General features: G+C 39.0%; 1 protein-coding gene across 1 annotated transcript in view; it reads right to left on the minus strand.

Annotated features, from left to right (window-relative positions):
• Positions 1–22,858, minus strand: part of BRF1 (BRF1 general transcription factor IIIB subunit) — a gene marked incomplete at its 3' end in the record, with an annotated part of 179,077 nt that overhangs the window by 24,195 nt on the left and 132,024 nt on the right. The window contains exons 12-15 of the mRNA XM_080617127.1: positions 21,829–21,890; positions 19,636–19,717; positions 19,484–19,539; positions 17,419–17,675 (exon numbers count right to left, since the gene is read on the minus strand). Coding sequence (XP_080473253.1) covers positions 17,419–17,675; positions 19,484–19,539; positions 19,636–19,717; positions 21,829–21,890 — 457 coding nt within the window. The remainder of the gene's footprint in view (positions 1–17,418; positions 17,676–19,483; positions 19,540–19,635; positions 19,718–21,828; positions 21,891–22,858) is intronic.

Here is a 22,858-nt window from a genome sequence, read left to right on the forward strand (position 1 = left end):
TTTCATGCCTTTATTTTGAAATACAGTATTTCTGGGGAGCAGGGGATGCTGCAGGTGGGAAGCCAGAGACAGCACTACAATTCCAAGTGCCAAACACTGCAGCAGAAAAGCCCCATAAAGCTGTTTACCAAAGACAGCCCTGATACACTATTACTCACCAGGGGACAGAAGGGCCAGAGCAGCTGCTGCACTTCAGATTGTGATGTAATGCACTGTACAGTTGCAGAAGCTCCGCTAAATGTCCTGAGGTTTCATCACCCATTGTATGCTAGCTCCACATCTGCCTCATAGCAGTGGATGTATTTACCACTTAATGGACATATAAACAGCTCCACACTTTGGAATATCACAGTTCATTTAGAATTCATTTTTTGCCTCTTAAGCATCTCTCCCTGGTACATTATCTTTAAATTATTTTGATTAGGGCATCTTAAGCATAGTCAAATAATTTTGATCACGACAAGACATTTTAATAGGCAAGTAATTGAGGGAAACTTCTAGTTTTCTGTAGGTACCATTTTTAAAAAAGTCGTTTGCTCTGTTTCTCCCACTTCAACAGCAACAGGCTCCTTCTCATTCTAATCATCAGCTGAATGGTATAGAAGAGCTACAAAGTCCACAAAATGACACTTGCATAGCCATTAACTGCTTGCTGCAATTAAGGCAATAATTAAAAACCATTGAAAGTAAGTCACGTGCTGACCGAGCATCAGACTCAACCCTTTCATGCAACAAGAACTGTCACTGAAAGTGACAACTTTCTGGCTCATCAGGACACTGGCAAAAAGAAAGCCCCAAGAAATCTTGTAATTTTTTTAACAAGGTCCTCGTCTATCTCACAAGTGAGGTTTTCCACTGCCAGATGGTCAATAGGAATGCTAATGGAAAGAGTTGAAGCTGAAATAAATCTGCCACTTCTAATCAATCACAGGCAACTGTGTCATCAATAAGCAACACGTGTTACAAGAAACTCCCTTTAGTTTGCTACATGCAAAGTTGGTAAAATGCATCACACTCTTGTATTCATTGCTGATATTGGGCAACTCCGTAATAGGCATTTTTGAGGGTTAAAGATTTTTCTTTACCTAGCAATTCACCCTGAAAATTGCTCAAAAGAACAACAGTCAATAAATATTAGAAGAATTTAAATAGTGGCTCAGTTGAGAAAAAAACCCCAACAACAAACCAACAACAAACCAAAACCAAAAACCCCATCAAAAAAAGCTCCAAAATTCTTATTAAATCAGCCACTATGTAATAGAAATCTACTCCTTATTTTCAGGTGTTTGCCCACACACACGGTGCACTCTTGAGTACATGGAAAAGACAATTATAAAAGGATAACTATGCAACATGCTGACAGTCCATCTATCTCTCACTCCACTCCAACCCCTCCAAACGTGTGAGGACCACAAAATCCAAATGAGGTGAAAGTCACAAAAATTACCAAGCTCCTATTCCCTTTGTGAAAATTAGAAGTAGGAAGAGGAGACCCAAAAGAATTCCCCCACCAAAGGGGAAAGAGTTGACCACATCCCACGCAGGTATGAACTGCGCTCACACCAGAAAACCCATCTCTGCTTGCAGCAGTCTCACAGAGGACGGCTGGGGCTCTTGCTCCAGGGGAGGAAGGGCATAAGCAAGGGAAAAACTATGGCAACCGGTAGAAAACTAGACTTCACTACTTCCACTGCTCATGGTAAAGGTTGCTTTACAACCATGTTTTCAAGAGGGGCTTCCAAATTTGGCCTCAGTAAGAATTGTGTCTTTTTTGCTTTCACTGACTATTGTCCATCAGTGTTTCAAAATATAATTGCAAAACCAAGACTCTACAACTAGGCTAAGGAAATCTAAAACTTCCCCAATTTAGTGGCAATATGGCCTTCAGTTGCTTGGAAGAAAAAAAAGAATAAACGACAAAAGTTATTCAAGCACAACTGCCAACGAGTCATTTCGAATCCACTTATGGAGACACAGGACATTATAATTAATCCAAACTCCATAACTTGTCTTTCAGTACAGCAATAAATACATAAGTGAAGATGCTTCTCCCTCCTCACCAAATTACAGCCTCCCAGTATCTAAAGATCACAAGTCAATGCAAAAACTTTTAAGCTGTTTTTGCAACTCTCACTGGGCAAAATCATGCTGACACAGACACTCCTTTGCCCTCCCTTTATCACCCAACTGAGAGAGATGACACCTGTGTAACGCTGAGCATCTGATATGAAGCAGTCACATTTTGCCTGTTTTTTTTGCTCTATTCTTGTTTTGGCTTGGGGTTTTTTTGGCATCCATCTAGCATAACCGTGGTGGACAAGGTCACTGGAACAGCATGATAACCCTTCAGTGCCATTTTGAAAGAGTATTGAACTGTGTGTGCACGCAGAGAATGCTGTTGATCCATTTTATGAAATAATGAATGCCAGGATGAGTATCCCAAGATCTTCAAAATTTAAAACCAGCAATTTTTATTCTAGTAATAACACTCTGAAAGTTAATACGTTAGAATTATTATAGACTGCTGCAGCATCATAGATTAGGTTCATAGTATTGATCTTCAGGAGACCAAATGGCAGATATGCGAATGTTCCCTACAATTTAATCAGTGAGCACCTTTCAATGTTTTTGAATTTTTTTTCTTCATTTTCCTATTTTTTTTCCCATAGGGAAAAGAAAAACACAGCTATTTTTCCTTTTCATCCAAAATGAAAGGTTCTTTTTCTAGATTTTGAGAAGTCAAAACAGTACCTAAGAGCCTAAGTGAGACAGAAAGATAATAAATAACACTGAGATACACTTGATAACAGCTGAAGCAAGATCATTAAACACAAGGGTGATGCTCATCCTAAAAAATGTCTCACAAAAGAAAGGAAAATATCTGCAGCGATAGACAGCATGTTTAGTAACTTATCAGGCTATAGTGCAAGTTGGCAAAAATTCAGATGTTCTTGAGTAAATTGTTTCACCATTTCTTTCGAAAAGCATGCACAAAGCCTGAGAACATCCATTCAGTCAATCACCTGCCTCGTTAGGGACAGAGTCTCACAATTCTTTGTGGTGCTGGCATACATACCAAAATACACATTGCCCCACCATCTGACAGCTGAACCTAAGTCCACCGAGGTCAGTGGGACAAAACCCAGTCCTAGGTATGCTACATGTTGTGGTTTAAACCCAGCCACACAGCTCGTTCACTCACTCTCCCCCTTCCTCCTCCCACTCCCGGAGGGATGGGGAGGAGAATCGAAAGAATGTAACTCCCACGGGTTGAGATAAGAACAGTCCAGTAACTAAAGTATAACATAAATCACTACTGCTGCCACCAATAATAATGATACGAAACAACAAGGGAAGAGAATACGATATCACCCGCCAAAACGAGCCTGACCAAGCAGAGAGTGCCCTTCCGGGTAACTCCCAGTTATATCCCGGCATGACGTGCTGTGGTATGGAATACCCCTTTGGCTAGTTTGGGTCAGGTGTCCTGTCCCTGCTTCCTCCTGGCTTCCCCTCCTCCCTGGCAGAGCATGAGACTCACAAAGTCCTTGGTCAGACCAAACATCGGTGTTATCAGCTCTGTTCCCAGGCTGAAAGTCAAAAACTCAGCGCTGCACCAGCTACTAAGAAGGAGAAAAAAATGACTGCTACTGCTGGATCAAGGACACTACAGTACAGAAAATCCTAAGGTGATCCGTTAACAGAAGACATGGGTGACTGAAATCACTTACCTAAAGCATTCCCTATTTCATCTTAATGACATTTTTAAAGCACCTGCATTTAAATTCCTCTTTAAAAACTCTCTTGAATATTAGTGCTTCTACAGCTCCTAGCTTTGATCCTTTGGTTATTGAGTTTGGTCACTGAATTTGGTAAATTGAGAGAGTTTAAATCATTTCAGATTTGCCCTATTAAGTGAATTTAAACTGGAAGCTGGCCAGATATCTCTGGAGCTGTGATGTGGAGCACAGTTCATAGGCAAGAGGAGCTCCGCTGTTGAGAGTGCTTTAGTAAAAGATAAGTCTTCCAATAAAAGCCTGAAAATCTTGATCAACCTTTAACATTACATGAAAGCAGGGCCTAATACAGGTACCCTTAGGTCCTCTATGTTTCCTATAGTATACGCCCAGCAACCTGACCAGCACAGGCAACAGTATCACAAACATCAGCTCTTAAAACTATGGTCTGTAGGGGGGTAGGGTATTAAAGGTCTTAATTACTATGCTAGAAAAAGTCTTAGCTATTTTGTTTGCTTTAAAATGGGTTTTAAAATGCAATCAGCAGATACTGAAATTGAAAAGAGATGGTAAGCAATTCAGACAAAAATGTATCTTTCACTGCGGCCGGCCTCTCACAAGCACTCTGCAAAAAACATCTTAAATCTGGACTTCCCTGAGTTGCAAATCCTATCAGCAAATGCTGAACCATAAACTTGAATTTTCTAGTGTCATCTTCACCAAAAAGTTGTAATGTAATGCAGTGCTTCATACCTGTGGGCTACTGATGTAGTAACAAAATAAAGAATATATACTATTCCCACTCAGTGCCTTGGATCTCAGGATTGCTTACTGTTTCATAATTTAAGACCTCCTTACGTTTTAAGGAGTAATTTTAAATTGCAATCCAAAACTAACAGAAAACAACAGCCTTGTAATCATCGGATTTTGGAAACGGTCTCTTTCAATTCTCCTGTTGAGACAGAAATCAAGGCATAAAACACACACTTTCCTCCAACAGCTATTTAAAGAACTTTTTCTGCAAAACTTGCGTTTATATATATACACACATGTATAAAATATATATATTAAAAAAATCCAGAACCTGAAGATTACAATGTGCTGAAAGACAAACTTTTGATGTGATTTAATTACATTCATGTTTTTTGTCATTGAACAAGATAAGCTACTTATCCACTCCTGTATAAAATACAGGAAGCACTTGAAAAACGTTGATTCAGAAAAAACAGCAAATCTTCCAAACAAGTTTGGGCAAATGAACCCCAGAGTCAGGTTTCCCATCCATCACGTTGAGAGCCCTACATTGTTTTTCCAAGGCAGGGTTTGAGGCTGCCAGCCTGACCCACAGCCATGACTGCATTGTTAGTGTCAGCAGGTGAAGGCTCCCGAGCACGAGCAGGCTGCTGCTTCCTGATAAATCACTCCTAAACACAATGGGACTCTTGGAGACAATGGCGTCTACGGTTCCTTTTGATGTTAAGGGTTTTTCTGATCTCTTCAGGTTAGATTAACAGAGAGACAGCCAGGGTTGGTAAAGGTCAGTGGGATGAGGTTTATTTTTACAGAAACTTTTCCCTTCCAACCAAGACCTCTATAGCAAGTCAGTCACTTGCTAGTAACTTACTTTGCATTATACAGGATTTATGATTTCTTATGGCTTACACACACCACACTTTACACTGGACTCAGCTCACTGGTTGCAAAAAAAAAAACAAACCCACAACCAAACCTCAGTGGCTTTAAATCCTTAATTAGCCCTTTCTTTTGTTTTGCTTTTCCTGGTTCCCCTCCCTCTTTTGGTTTCGCTTGCTTTGGTTTTTTCTAATAGAACAGAATTAAGTATCATCATTTCATGCTTTTAGAGTTGATGAAGCAGTATTCAGGTTTATTTTTTATGAAATGTATGATACAGTCTACCTGAGCCACACAAGATCAATGTATGCAATCCAGTTAAACCAAATTCCTTTATTACCCCAATGCTTTGTGGGTGAAAAGGAACAAGGGTATTTTAAGAAATAACAGGAAAATGAAAATATCGATGCACGGATAAAAAGTACTTCTAGTTCTACAAGGATTTAAAAAAATTTAAGGTATATGTATTTAGAACTTTTCCCATGATGAGACTGAAGCTTCTCGCTTATATTTTTTAAGTATATGTTAAAACTAAAATAAGTTATATAAAATCTGGCAGTAATTTTTTATATTCCAGATTGCCCAAAGGTCAAAATCACATTTGGACTGGACCAGACTGTAGGCAAAGAAAGCTCTTATTTCACCAGTGAGTTTAGAGGATATGAAGAGGTGTGACAGAGGCAGTATCAAGAATGAACACGTCAGCAAAAGGTAGGTTTTTTCCACTGAAAGCCATTGATGACCCTTATCTCCTGGACACTGCCCAGAAGACGAAAAGGGGGAGGAGTAAAGACCGCAGAAGGTACAGCCTGATGTAGGAATATCTAGAGAAAGCCTGCAGTAGGCATCCATCAGCGATATGAGCAACCCAAGCTCCTTTCCTACCCACCTTGTTCCACAAACAACCTACACAACGGAGTTCACCTATCTTCTACTCTGTTCATATCTTTTTTTTTTCTCTGTAATATTTCAAAAGGAATGAAAAAGTGCAAACATGTTTAAAATGTGCTATGTTTGCATATCAATTTTTCAAGCCAATATTGCACAGGTCATCTGGCATAAAAAAGACTAAGTGTCTTAAACCATCATCAATTAAGCAGCACCTTTAGGCACAGAATTAACCCTTAAATTGACTTAATAAAGCCCCAACTGGAAGAGCCTGTCTCTGCCTCCAGGAGCTGGTCAGCAGGAGATGCTGCCTTGTAATAATCAGTTGTATGTTTCAAACCACCCTGACTTGCTCCTCTTCATCTAGTAATTTGATTCACTGTTGACTCTCTGTTATTAATTCATCAGATGACTGATTGATTCAAAAACATCTTAATCTGATGATTGTCTTACTCAACTTCAGCAACAACAGTTTCAGTTAGGATTACAAATTATTTTGTTTCTTTATTGCTGCATGATAAAATCTGTACAGAAGTGTGAAAAGCCATTTTTCCATTAAAATTATCACGTCACCACTTTAGACAGGCAAACATAACTTTACAAAATAAATATGCCAGCCATTCCATTCCACTTTCAAATCTATATGCATGCCCTTCATACTTCAGATCTCAAAAAATTCAGATTGAAAGAACACTATGCTGTAAAGTATATTTCTTTCACATAAATACCACATCTAAACTAGTTTCTGAATAAAGAGACAACCAACTACTAAATACATGTCCAATACTTCTACTCAGTATGGGGCCTGAGAGTGATCTCCATGTCCAAGCATCTGCCAGCGCTCCAGTTCAGCAAGGTTACATTCAACCCTGAGTATCAATAGAGTTTTGAAATCTACCACACCAAGTAATGTTGTGGGCTGTAATAGCCTCACCGTATCCTTTCCCTGCCAGCTATTCACAGCCCTGCTTGCATGGAAAGATTTCAAATTATCTAGTTTTGGACAGCTGCTGAGCCAAGTGATGCCTTGAAGACCCCGATGCACTTGGGGTGAGAGGTTCTCCACTTGCCATCACTTGGGTGATGGACTGCAGGTACTGAGGTCTAGACTCTACTCTGTACCTTCCCATATGACCTCTATAGCAGCACATGTTTCTATTCAAGTGTAAAATGTGGAGGGAAAGGAAAATGTATATAAAAGTTGGTGGTTTCCTCCATTCCTTCTGGGTCACAACAAATGGGTATGTATGAGAGAAGGAGATGGGCTGCTCTAGAGCAGGCGGGTAAGTTTCCCATATCCTAAACAGAGCAATGGGTTTGTTCAGTCTGTCGTTGTGTTGCACTGGAGGAAAGGGAAAACGCAGGGCAGAAATTTCTGTCTCACTATAAATTGGAAACTAATATAAGAGAAAGTTCAATTTGCTGCATGCATCTTCCAAAACCACCTTTAGATGTTATATCAGTTTGTTTCATCCTATATTTTGTAACAACTGCAGTAAGGTAAAAATGAACTCAGTCAGCACACCAGAAGCATCACTGGGTAATGGCAGAGCACTTACATAAATGACTAAGTTACAGCACACTGGCCAACTTAAAACTAATTATGTAGATGCTGTTAAATATTATGTGAACAAACAACACTTCAATTTTTGCAACAAACTGCTATAACTCTCCGATACTTTACCCAGCCATAGTGAAAGAACTGCAGTCATAACCACATAATGACTACCAGCTATCTGGTCTGGCAATGCGTGCAAACGTTCAGAAACAAAAAGCTTCACGTGACTGCTCTCCTAGTTTGGGTATTAGTCTTGGTAAAATAATGTATGCCATATTTCAGTGAGAAAAACGTTTTGCTCGTTTTGTTCCTCTTCCCTCAACATTTAACAAACATTGGCTAAAGACTCAACTTCATTTGCAACTCTAAAACACATCAGACATAAGCTTCCCTTGGTTTATACTAAAAAAATGAGCAGATATATACTGTAAAGATCAACAAGCAGACAGACCCTGCTAGGACTAGGGCCAAAGGAAAATGAATTCAGAAACAAGTAATTTTCCACCCGTAAAAAAAAAACCCAAGGAAATAAATCAGAAAAATAGACAAACTGAGGACGAGCATTTCACAGCGCTGAAGCACTTCAGCTGTGACAGCAGGACACGCACCTCTAGGGTTTGATAACAAGAGCCATAACACTTCCACAATCTCTTTGTTTCTTCCCACTCCTCTCACTCTCCACATCACATATAACTATTCTTGCTATCACGCTATTAAAGTTCAAGAGACCATGCATACATATTTATGTGAAATCTCCCATTAGACCCACTGAGTGTAATTTGGAAGAAAAAAGCTTGCAGAGTATTTCCTTGTAACCAACCTGAAAATGAGAACATAGATAAACAAGGCGCTCACAATCCAACTGTCACACAAAATTATCTTCTGGGCTAAAATTGTTCCTATTTGGTCTTAAAACGCAAGACTGAATTATTTCAGACAGTCACAAAAATCCCCTCTGCATTTTTGCACTGCCCAGCTGACCTCCCCTGGAATCCGACAAGGAGATGATTTTCTTGAGTGGGAGGTAGAAAAGCAATATCCAATTTATATTAAACAAACAAGAAGGCTGCTGTAAAAATAAGGAGACTTGACCTGAGTCTGGGCCATGAGGTCGAGTCAGATCAATGCCTTTTTAGTTTTAAATTGAAGGCATTCTAATCATTTGGGGTAAATGGAACCAAGTACTGGGTTTGGCAGAGGTTTGTTATTGCTGAAACAGTCACACAAGCCTGAATGTGTCCTCACCCAATCTTGAAGGGTTTATATTTACATATATTTTGCAAAGGTTCTCGTAAGTCCAAATAAATGACAGCTCAGGAATACTCCTCTGCAGTCCCAGCAGACCATGTTCTCTTACCCTTACCTTATTCGGTTTATACCAAATTTTGACAACATTAAATGCCTGTACTGTAAAATCTGAAGGCTCTTAATGAATGATGCACACCTAGAGGTGATTTGCAGCATCACTGAACTTACATGAATTGGTACAGTTCACACAGGGAAGGCTTCTTTACAGTATTTCTCCTATAATTAAGATATTCCAGAGGCATTTTTCTCCAATTATATTTTACAGAGTGAAAATACAGGTGGGTTAACTGCCATACTGAAATTTTGTATTTTATTCCAGTACTCAAACCCCAATTCTAGTACTCAAAACCTAACAAATTCAAATCTGATATTCTTAGGAAAAACCTAAAAAATCCAAAACTGGGATTCTCATGAAAAAACCTCCATTTTAATAACATATAAAGCTAGAAAACCTTTAACTTCATTTCTCTTAACTCATTTGCAGAACAGGCATAAAAGGGGAAAATGATTCTTTCACTCACTTCTTGCAGAAGGAAGGACTGAGGGATGAAGGATGAAAAAATGACCTTTTTTGTAACCTTGCCCTAACAAACTGAAGCTGCACAACAGAAAAGCACACAGCTGCTGGAGTAACTGCTGAAATGACCTTGGAGTCAGTGGCAGAAGCAGTTCCTGCAGTAGCAGCAGCACAACTGCATGCAGACCCTGCAGGCTGGGGATGCAAGCTGCGTCGAAAGGAGCTCCTTTCTCAACAGTGCAGAGCAGAGCCTGTTCATCCTGCAGTTTTTCCTGTTCATGCTTCAGTTGCCCTACCTTTAAGCAGGAGATTGTGCTGTCACAGACCGTGCTGGGGGTGCTGCTTGCTGGCCTGCTAGGTCTATGCATCTGCCTCATCCCGGGGGGGGGGGAAGGGGGGGATTAGCTGAGGAGGTGATGCAGGAGAACGAAGTGTTTCCTCCCCTGCTTCCCAAATGCAGTGCTCTGAATGGCAGGGAAGCAGGAGAGAGAACACTTGGTTCTCCTGCATCACCTTCTCAGGGCCATCCTCCAAAAAGTGACTGCTGCTGCTGAACCCAGGACACATGCAAAACAATATTCACACACGTTTCACAGTTTAATGTTTTCAGGGGTATCAAGCCTGTCAGACGTGAAAGAAAAATGCTATTGTTGGAATCAGAGGAACTGATCTTCAAAAAAAAGAGTAATCAGAATAAACATCAAATCCTGACAAACATCTGCCAGCTTCCAGCAGGATGGGTTGGGAACTGCTTTTTCTTTTCTTTTGTCATTTTTAATTTTCTTCCCCCTGCCCCTCCATCCTGTCTTATCTCTGTGTCATGAGAAATGAATTTGAGGCTAAAGGGTAACCTGCTCACCATTCCTGGGCAGTGTGCTGGTTCCTGCCTCCCCAGTTTCTCACCCCAGGTAGCATTTGCTTAACTCTCTCTTCTCAGGAGCATGGTGCTACACACACAAGCAATGCAATTTTCCTCACTTAAAGAAAAAGAAAAGGCTGCTGGTCATCACATTTTAGTATTCGGAAGTTAAAAACACACACTCATTTTAAAAGATGTTGGGTCAGGTATGTTTCTTTCCAGTTCTTGCTTCTGATTTATCTCCTTAATACAAAAGGCTTCTTAGCTCATATGAACAACAGTAACCCGCAGCATTAGCCAGGTTACAGCATTACTACAGGCTTTCCTAGATCAACTCCTCAAATCAACTGTGAACAAGTAAATGCATGTGTCAGCTCCTTTCAAGGTCATTCATAAAGCTCTCCCCCATGCAGCTAACTTTCATAAGGAGATGCATGACTTGAAAAGCAGAACCTTGGAAGTCTTGAATTCATTTTTTCTTGGCTTTGCTTTCTGTAAATAAAATACTAAACATAATTTGTATAAGCTTGTCCCTCTGAAAGTTACAAGACTGGAAAATACTGGTAAGATTTATTTTAAGTGGAGGTACTTATCAAATGTCACCATTTTCCTGTTCAAAATGACTAATCATTTTGATTAACCTTTGATTTAAATGATTATATAACACAGCAAAGCACAAACATACATAAAATTATACTCTAAAAAAATTCTCAAAGAACAGATCACATTAAGAGAACAGTTATTCAAAGTGGTTAGAGAGTTTATTTACCACATACAAACATTCAAACCAAAAGCTGACCCTACACACCCAACAGGAAGGCTTCCACCACATATACACACATTCATACCCAGGAAACACAGTCTAGTTAATCCCATAGCCAAAATGAGACTTCTTCCAGAGGAAACACAAAAAATATCAACTAAATAGTAATAAAGCATAGAAGAAATTCCTAACTACCACCTCAACAAATACTTCCAGTATCTTCCGTAAGGAATTTTATTCCAATTGGAAATTGGTATTAGCACTTTAGTCACATATAAATGAAGGCCTGAAGCAGCACAAGACAAGAAATAAAATTTAGTATTTCACTTTGAGTAAATACACATAAACTCCAGACCATGTTAACAGACTTCAAAGCAAAGAAAGAAAAACAGGGTATCAAAGGTAAATTAGACAAAGAGCTGAAGGCAATTCTGAAAAATAAAAATATATGGTGGAAAATTAAAGGACATTAAAATACTCTTCAGATTCCATCTCAAAGGACCAATTTGTACAGAGAATGCATAACACCAAAGTTAGCACAGAAAAGACTCTCAAAAGCTTTGTATCTGCCAAACATGGAGATCTGTCCCTCTTCAGAAGCTCTGCTTCATTTTGTATTGCTAACACATAGGACTTGCTGTAGACACCAAGCAGCTGGCACTGCATCAGTTACAGTCGATGAACTTTTAAGATACCAGTTCCCAAATTTCTAAACCATTACCAGAATGTCATTTTTCCTAGTGAAAAAAGGTTCTGAAATAACAATGCCCTTCCTGACACAGTGAATTGAGAGTGTTTTAACCTTTATAATCACCTGGCTCTAACTGAATAAAAGCTTTCAGGATACCCAGGAATTCCTTGGGTTATTCAAGCTGAGCTTTGTTTCACACTGTTTTGGACTGATCTAAGTAATCTAGAACACATGAGCTCACACTCCTCCCCTCCACAAGTAGCAGTCTCACAATGTAAAACAAACTAAAAATATTGTACATGAAAAAACCTGTTTGCTTTGGATTTATAAAACTTAATTATAAGCCATGGCCAATGCAGAATAAGCAATCAGGACATTCGGACTTGCAGCTGAGTCAGGAGCACCCAGGCGGGACACGGCATGGCACTCAGCAAACGCTTCCACCTGCCTAAGCCCTGAAACTACAAATAAAGGGCTTATCATAATCATTGATCCTGCATGAGAGGGTAAAGCTAGTTTGGGGCTTCTTCCCTCCTCATTCCCCAGGAGAACAAAATAGAGATTCTGCTGGACATCTGCAGTTTTAACAAGTGTAGAGAAAGTTTTCAGGCTGGGTGTGATAAACGGAACCCCATGCCCCCTTCTTCCCGCAGTGTTACCAAAAATAATCTGGCAAAGCCAATGAGCTCAAAACAAACTTCCACCTTACAGTGTAGTATTTTCATCCAGGACACCAGGAAGGACCAACTGTAGATGAGGGTCGGAGCTGGGGGGCACTGGGGCAGTGCTCCCACTGCCTTGCAGCGGGGAGCCAACTCCATCGTCCCAGGCTCCCTCTGCGGCATGGGATCATCAAGCTCATCCAAAGCACCTAAATTATACTTCCACCCATATTTTACCCCTCAGGGGAACATGATTCCAATTAGAACCAAGAAAGTACCAAGTAATTTCTCATGTTAAATGATACGCTGAATACTTCAGAAAAGTATTACATACATTCTCTGTAATAATAAAGGGGATTTTTCTGGGGTCATGACACCCACTGAAAAGCCAACAAAAATGCAGCCGGAGCAGATGCTAATTGAAAGTGTGCATCTCAGGGCAGGAACTTGAGCAGCAGAACAACTCCCTGGTAGTGCAAACACATTGCTTGCAGATCCCATGGCCCCAAAGCACAGGTGCGGCCATGTGACAATGTGTACTAACAAAATGGGTAGTCGATAAAAATAACTGAGACTCTGGAGAAAATTTGGAGGTGAATTTCCAAATCTAATAAAACCTGAGATCCCTACCAAGGGCTTTTGTCATTTTCATAGCAGGCATGATTTGGGTTTCTATTATAATATTCATATGCTTCCATTCAGAACAACCTTGTTTCAATGGATTCAGCCGTGCTTCGCAGTCCTGCTTCATTTCTTACAAGGCAAATTCTTCAGGAGATTAACCTGACACATTTACTCCCCTGATAATATATCCTGTCTTTTCTGATATCATTACCAATTTCAAGCACATAGCAATAAATAGGCTTAAAATTTTTAAAAAGTAGTGACTTGAAAGCTTTCTTGTTCCCACATTTTCTTGGTTCAACACATTTCACGTCCCAAGTAATGTTGTAAGCTTCAGTTCAAGTAAATATAAAATAAATTATTAAGCTTCTAACCAAAAGCTTCCAGTCCTGAAAACCCCTCTATACTGGACTTGAAGAGCCACAGCACATGCAGAGCTCTAACAGGAGTTCAGGTTTTAAGTAGCTCGAAGTGGTAATCATTCTTTTGTAGAAGTTCAACATACTATTCTTATGCTTCATATGCACAGAAGACATTAGTGAAGATAAACCCTGCAACTGGTAATTGAAATTAAAGTTGCAACATCTATTATGGTAACATCCACTATGCAACATCGTGAATGCACAGAGAATGAAACATCTTTTGCATATGAAGCACCAATCGTGATACCCACTGGAACAAAAATCCATTAAGAATGTAATAAAACACATTTGCACAATATAAAAGTTCCTAAAATGACTTACATTGTCATTACTAGTCTTCTACCGTCTTGACAGATACAATAAGTAAAACCCCAGCACAATTCTGGGAGATGTGTCTGAGAAAAGCATCTTTTGCTAAAACTTAAAAAGTTGCACAGCATTCGTGGTAAAGAAACCTGTTCAAAAATCCAGTTTGCTTCCGAAAATACTGATGTATATAATGTCTGTCTAAGAAGGAGAAATCCGCATGATCTTTCGAATAATTCTTTGAAAGTACCTTCCTTACAAAATTTCAGGAAACACCAAACATTTCCAAGATTACAAAATTAGGATTTTACATGAAATAACATGATAAACTGTATTATCTTGGAATCCAAGTAACCATTAAGAGATTATGGTAGCAATCAAGTGACATTAAAAGGCCCACCAACTGAAAGAATGTCTAGTTTAAGCACACTCCTGGGACCATGCCTAGCATTCCAACTCTTTACAAGTCAACAACTTTTTACAAGACTGTAAAATTTGCTTATTATTATCACACATCAGTAAACAAAAGCTTTTCCAATATTTAACTGATTAACACTGTAACTGCTACTTTATCCCATGTTAAAAAAAAACCCACACAGATTGCACCATGTGTGGCTGAGGATAGCAATTTTTTTAGAGATGATCTGAAGCTCTCTATAAGGAAATAACATCCTAGTGTATTTTATAACAAGGGGCAATTAGAAAGATGAAGATCAACTTCCTATTTCCAGGGTGCTACATCCTGTATATGAAGATGATTTCTAAACAAATAACAAATTTGTCTGCATCATCTGTCCAAACCTGGTGAGGTAGATAAAATCTTGGCTTGCAAAAGGAAGGTAATAAAGATATTTATTTATTTAAAAATAAATAAATTTACTTTCCTAGTTTTATACCTTTACAGGAGTGCTGCTTTAATCACCAAGAATGAGTATTCCTTTCCTAGCCTGTGAAGTTCCTTGTTACTTGGTACTGGTACCTTCTAATTAAGATTAGGACTAAATCAGTAGCTCTTTAAAATCTATTACTCAGATGACCTAAAGGACCAGATCAAAGCATGGTTATTCAAGCAGCTACTGCTGTCAAATGCAGCTTACTAAATGTTTAAGACATAAAAAGATAAACACACAGGACTATAAATCACTGCAAACCAAAATGTTTGTACGATCTCTGCAAATGCCTCCTGGATAAAGATACATTATGTGCTTCATTCATTTTCTAATGAGCAATGTTCAGGGGTTTTATTATTATTAATTGCATATAAATTACCATGATTTTTGTATCACTGGAAAAGTATTTAGCCATTCACCTCTCAGAGGAACAATGCTGAACAAAGGCAATGAATGTGTGGCATATAAGAATAATGCAGAACACAAATTTATGCATGCCATTTAAAAGGCATGGCATTTAGACTACTAGCAAAAAAATCAAAAGCATGTCATAAATCTCTAATTGTAAGAAAAAAACCAAAATAAAACCCAAGTAATGGTTTGCCAAGTCCTTGATATTATTTAAGCAAGCACACTGCCTACTTGGGGAAGGCGAAATCTTAACTCGCATATCTGCATGTATCCCCAATCCTCTCTGAAGTGTTCTGCTGCAAAACTCTTTGTATCTGAGATCTGCTAATCATCATCAGGAAACTCTGTTATGCATCTTAAGGATGTACTTTAGGCTCTCAAGAGGAAAAATAACTATGTTTTATTAGCTGCTTTTGGAAAATACAGATTTCTGTTTATTTAGAAACCTTTTCAAGTTGTACCACTGTTAAATTTAATATTTATGGCATAATTTTCCAAAGAGTTTAACACCTGTTAAGAGTTTAACATGCTGACTTCAACAGGAGTGGCGAGTTCCCAACATTTCTACAAACCTCAGGAGTGACAGGGTTCAGATGTAGCAAAGCAGCTTGAGCGTGGCTCTTACTAAACTGAGCTCTGAAACGCAACTGGGATCCTAACCAGCCCCTGTCTCCCATCGCAGCACTGCATTTCAGACAACTGAAATGTCCATGCTTTCAGTTCATGTCCATGTCCATGGACTGAAATCATCCATGTTTTACTAGAAATACTGAAATATGACTGCTTAAAGCATAGGCTAAATGCTTTTAGTTAATCCTCAATGCATCTTCACTTTCCTTCACCAGTGAAAAACTTACATGGTTGGGTTGTTAGACATCACCTTAAATAGCAACTTACACAGTTCTAAGGAAACTGGAAGGCAAAGCTGTGGGAAGTTGAACAAGGATGAAGCCATCTTGGTAAAATCCAGAATTAAAAAAGGTACAGCAAAGAAAGAAAATATGTTTGGTACTCTGCAAAAACCTGTATCCCAGCAACATTGGGACCAGTGGTGTGGTCTTCAATTTCAGCTGACCATGCTCTGGCCTTGCTGCCAAACAAAGTCAAAGTAAGGGGTCAGGCTTAGTCATCCTCATTATGCTTAGCTTCTCAGAGATAGTCACCTACTGTCCTTCCCAGCTTCACGCTTTCAAGTATTCTAAGCCTCCTGTCCTTGCAGTAGTAGATGATTTCTCGCACCTTGTGGCTGGCTGGCTGCCCTTCCTGGTCTTTTAGCCAGTTGCAACGCATGCCTACATCTGAACTACAGTGGAAAGACATTGTCTTATATTTCAGAATTAAATTACTAAGTTTCCTTGTGGTGTTTGGCCTATACTTCTGGAAGCACAAAGCTATGTCTTCTAGGCAGCATGTAAATAAATAAGTAACGTCTAAGTAAGAAATTACTACATATAGACACAATTCAAATGATCATCCAACATAATTTCATAAACTGAAGACAAATAAAATAGATAAATGTTGCAGATAAGATACATCAATTTCCTTATACACTTTCTAGCATGCTACAAATCTGCCCAGCAAGTCAAGAATTTTACTCATTTTAATAGGAGCTTTCACCACACTATAAAACATTTGCAAATGCAGACCAGAAAACTGACAAGAGTATTTACTGTAAAGCTTTATATTTGTGTCATCAATTAACAAAAAAAGTTTGGAATAAAACTAAAATAAAAGCTAATCAAAACAGCTAGCTGTCAAAACAGATGGAAACTATATTTTTCAAATCAAGCAAAAAGCCAAAGCTTTCGAACATTTAGTACTGTGTCAGTTGATACAGACAACTTAGAAAGGAAGGACAACAAATGTCAGGACTGTACGAAGAAAATGTGTCCTGAGCTGAAAGATTCACGTTTATGAATTTCCATTGATTCCATTTTGTTGGCTTCAGGATGATTAACTTGCACCAAAGCAGACCTTTGATATGTGAACTATAAATAAAGTGCTGCCGCGACACTGCAGGCAAAATAAATAAAAACACAGCCCTGACATTATTTTATCCTCAAACAAATGTTTCAGTCCCTACATTGTCTGTCTCAGAAAGATACATAGACAGTCTCACAGACAGAGATATAAATGAACAATTGCAGTACCTTTTTCCCACACTGTTTACAGGGTTGGCTATATTCCTACTGGCAATAGATTTTCTTCGTGACAGCTTCTTGGTGTTGGTGCTGTCATCAGTGCTGTCATCCTCTTTCTTTGGTGTGTTACTTCCTTTGCTGTTCAGGTCCCTTAGCACGTTATAATTAATTTTACTTGAGATTTTCTTCTGTTCTAACATCTTTTCAATTGCCTCTCCTGCTGTGCTGGCTTGAATTGGCTCCCGCTTCTTTGCAGATTTCTTTGGCTTAATTAAAATATAAAATTAGTGATGTAAATATAAACAAAGTTTCCATGAAGCAGAAGGGCGAGCTGGAGTTCAGCAGCCCTGGTTCAGGTGCTGCTGATGCGGGGACGCAGGCTATGCAGCCGGGCTAAACCAGCGCTCCCTCTCCAGCCACTCAATGGCACCAAGAGGTCTTTTTATTCCAAGAGATAAGCGTTTGCTTTTTGCCAAATGCCCACAGTTTATTACAAATTCTTTACTTAGCATCTGTAACGCTGCCAGAGAAGAAACATGGGCCATTTCTCAGGCACAAAAAAAAAAAAGGAACAGGGACCCAGTAGCATCACCCAGTGTGAAAATAAAGAAATTCCCCTGCTAAAATTGCCGTTACAGTCCAGCTGGGTCATGACTCCCCTAAACACTGACAACTCTGTCCCAAAACTACAAAACTTAGTATTTTACATCAAGTCTGAATATGGCCTGGAAGAGCACCCTCCACATTGAAAAAGGCCAACAATATTAGCAGCAGCTTTCTATGTTTGGACTGGCATTAACACTGATGGGCAGAAAGCAGGAGGCTGCAGACACACACGCAGCAGCAACATAACCAGCAACTGCCCTTCACAGGCAAACGCTGCAAGCCCAAGCCCAGCGTTGGGCTGTGGAGGCTGATGATGTGCAGAGCCAAACAACAGAGAAATGACACAAGAGAACATTTCTACCCATTTCTGCCTGGGTAGTTATGAAAAAAAGCCCAGAACCTCTGTTTCCATTTGGCATTTCCTTTTCAAAGGCAGGTTTTAACATCAAGCTCTGCAGGAGATTTATTTTTTAATGGATAATAGCCCCTCTGTTTACCTACGTGGGTCAAGTGCTACCTTGAAATTGGAAAGCACTATATTAATCAAGCTCTACTCGAGCTGTCAGAAACAATACAGAGTTTGAGAAAAACTCCTGTGTTGTCCGAACAAAAAAGTAGGTGTTTGGGTTACTTGGTGGTGTCAACGAGTTACACGATTTTGAAAATTGCTGGTAGACTGCCATGTCTGTGTAAGCACAGGATGAATGAGAAACTCTGAAGCATTAAACAGTGTTTCATTGTCTGGTTTTGGTTTTATTGTCAAAATACCTAGGGGAAGTAGGAAACTCTGTCTTTCGCATTAGTCAGGAAAAAAAGAAGAGGGTATATGCACTAAGAACTAACATGGATTTTAGTTGCATGTGGAAGATTTGACTTGTCATTTGCTCAATTACACAAAATACTAATGCTGTAAATTGTGAATATACAGCCAATTAGGCTGCTTTAAACTGCTAAACATGGAGACAGGACATGCCATTTGTTAACGTAACTGTCACATTCTTTATGAAAGGTAGAACAAAATACTCCAAGTGACTGTAACAAGGATCTATTCAGTTCTTCATAAAGAAATCATTATTGTAAGAGCAAAGAAAGCTACTGAAGTTATGGCAAGTACAAACAAATTCCCCATGCACATGTTAAAAAAAAATTAGGCAAGTCTTAGAACCTGTATTTAAATAAGCAAGCAATTAGGACAGCAATCATAAATGCTAAGAGCTAGCTCTGACTTCGCCATGCACAGAATTTTCTCATAATAGTAATTTAAAATAAAAGTTTGGGCATTAGTTTTACTCACCACCTGAAAAATTATAGCCTCGTAATTCAATTACAGGTAGATACACAATAGCTTTTGCTCATTTAGTGGTGACCTGTACCAATATGCCCATATATCCTACATGGAGCCGATCAGCAATTGCAATGAATTTCCAGGACATTTTCAAACAGACACAATTAGCACACAGTTTAATACCTTGTGTTCCTTATAAATCCCAAGTTCTTTTTCTTTTGCTATTCTTGCTTCCTTTTCTGAAAGATGACAAAAGGGTAACCAGTATGAAGATTATGTAGACTGCGTATTTCAGTAACACTAGCCAAAAGGAGAATTTCAGTCCTAATACTTACCTTTTTGTTCCTTCAAATAGTCTGCATTTTCTTTCATCCATAGCTCTGCTTTTATCTGAGCTTCTGTTTCGTTAAGTATATACTAAAAGACAAAACAAGTTTATCTACTTTCAGAAATAAACTTGAAAACCGTATAGCAAAACTGAACTGAAAAACCACTGGCAAGGTCAATTCACATTCTGTTTTTAAAAATACCTTAATAAAACATGGCTGAGATGTGACAATCACAGAGCATTTCTAGTAAATTCTAAAACTGGCAAAACCAACATGTGTTCAAAAAACAGTTCTTGGTTTCCAAAGTATGATGGCGTGATCCAAAACCATCCAGGAGTCATTGTACACGATCTGTAATTAACCCAAAATGATCCCAACTTTATGATCTTTTTCAGATGATTTTAGAGGGCACCATGACAATGTGGTCGTCTGCAAGTAATTGTGTGTTGATGGTGGTTTGTAGTTCAAAACAGTAGGGGAACCATTGCCCTGTTCCACCAAAACAGAAACATGTGTCTTCTGGATAGGTTTCTGTGAAGGTTTAGGCACAGTTATTGAGGTTATTAGTGCAATGGGCACATCTGTGTGAATGAAATCAGCTTAGACTGCTGTAGGTTTAGTCCCCTAGATTTTAGAGCATTGGGTTCAGTAACCACACCTAGGCTTTTTACAGTTAACTTCACTCAGTTTCGGTAACCTCATTAGTAGGCATGGAGCTGTAAAACTCATCTAGACTTACTCATATGAATCACAGAAATAAATAAACAGGTAGGTAGCAGGCAGGCTGGCAGGTTGGTAGACAGATCTCCTCCCAGCTGCTTAACTGCAAAATTAAACCTAGCATTTAGCACAACTGTGTGAAACAAAAGTTCTCTACAGCCAATGCTGTCTGGCAGTGAAGAACTTCTGCAGAACAGAGAAGACAAATAGGGTCATCCTTCATGAACCTGACTTTATTTTTAAGCAGCAGACCCAAGACTTGTAAAACAATTTGAGATTTCTCCATCTTATGGGTTTGAACATCGAGATATTCTCCAAAGTAAAATGTACATAAAGGATTTTATGAGAAAAATATCTCCAGTCAAATGAAGCTAATACAGGGAGGAGTCCTTCCTCTGAGGGCAAGTGAGGCAAGCAAACAGCTATGCAAGTTCTGGTTTATCAGACCAATATTTTCACTCTTTCATCTGCTTCTATTAGAAGCCACAATAGTAAAACTCACTTTCTCTTAGCACAGTTACTTCATCCTTCTTAAGCTTTTAGAGTCCATAATCTCACATTTACAATATTACAGTCTACTGCCAAAGAAATGAACATGAGGTCTTAAAATCAGACTTATGGCTCATCACAGAGCCTGGGAGGAGGAAAATACGTGCTTGCTCTTCCCCTATGATTGTTTAAATTAGGGACTGGCTATACTGAAAACCTTCAGCCTCCCTGCTCCCTCCATACCACATCTGCTCAATTCACAAGACCCTTCCTAATGCCCAGCCTAGCAAAACCAGCTTCACAACTGAAGTCAAGCTGAGCATTCATCCACTGCCAACAACATTTTGCAGATCAGTAACCCCTATGCAGCATCATCGCTCTCAATGACTTTGTACGTCAAAAGGAGGTTTTTTTTGCATTATCTGTCCAAATTACACTTTAAAAACAAGGTGGTAGCTGGAGAAGGCATTAGGCTCAGAGTCAGGAGAGCCAGACTTTGTCGCATGTTCAAGCAGTGACCTGTTCTGCGGCCTTCAACAAGTCATTTCCCACACGTCTGTCTGTTACATTCAGGCTATGAGGTAAAGGGTGTCTTTTGCTACCACACACATAATAATAAATCCAGAAAATGTTACAGAAATCTTTAAAAGAACACAGAAGCTGTACATGCTGGTCTTACAGTTCGGTTTCCATGGCACCCTTCTATAGTGAATATATCTTAATTAAATAATGAATTTAGAGCTCCACCAAAGACTTCTAAAAGTTCTTCTTCAGAATAAAGGATATTCTAAAACATAACTTTGGCAAGGAACATGAACACCACAGGCTTGTGTCAGCATTAGTTTTGATCTCAGATCACTGAAATCACTCAAACGTCCCTATAGATCAGAGTGAAGAGACAGTGAGGGCAGAGGATAAACCGGGTAAGAATCATTTTGTCTTTCTAGAATATCCAACTCCAGAGACACCTAGGGTAAGAGGGCACCTTACCCGATCTATTTCATTGTCGTCGATCCCACTCAGATCTAGTTCACCATCTCCTGTATTCTCACCTACAAAAAAGAACACATTTTAATCAGGCAGATGTTTGTTCAAAATCTATCACAATTCAAGTTCTGCGGTGAAGTAACACTTAACAGCTGCCCTTCAGATATTTGCATCCTTCTGCATTAATCCAGGAGTTTTAATTTGCTGCTGAGTATTTTCAGTCTCGGGTACAGGCACACACAAATCCATTTAAAATTCAGGAATCGGCATATTCTTTTTCAGTACTAAAGATCTGTCAGACACTTCAACTTGCCTTTTTACCCCATTTTAATTTACAGGCACAAACGTTCAGCAGGAAGCTGGGGAAACCATCTTTAAAAGATGACTGGTTTTCTTTCATCTGTCTGAGCCTATAAGTCAACAATTTATCTGTAAATTACGACTTAGAAAATATTTTCTGCTTTCAAGGAAGCAGCATGAACCAGCAAATAACATATCATGCCAACAGTCGTACCATGGCTTTCGTCTTAATTCTCATCCACCGTCATTTGAACCACTTAGCTCATACCAGTTCTGCAAAAACATGTGTATTAGTTTTTCTATCTGTAAAATGGGAATTGTTAAAACATTCCCAAATTTTAAAATAACTTCTAAAAACTACAGAAAGGTCTAGATAAATGTGAAACAATAATTACTTTCTGTAATTACATTTTCACTGTCAGTTTTCTAGTTTTGCATTTAAGACATCTTCTGAAAACAATTTTTTAAATATTCTGTGCATTAAAAAGCATTAACAACGCAGAACTTAGGCCTAATTCATGACTGGCACAGTATACAGCAGCAAAACCTGATTTTCCACATCACCTTAATATACAGCAGTAATACAGTGTTAATGTAGTCCACGTAGAGAAGAAAACAAATTATTCACTCAGATTTATGCTTCGGAATGAAGCAATCTTCTTGGTCTTCTCCATTACATCTAATCATGACTAGACAAGAGATGACCTAACCAGTTTACTTGCAGAAAAAATAA

This window comes from Psittacula echo (assembly GCF_963264785.1).
Source record: "Psittacula echo genome assembly, chromosome: 5".
Classification (NCBI taxonomy): Eukaryota; Metazoa; Chordata; class Aves; order Psittaciformes; family Psittacidae; genus Psittacula; species Psittacula echo.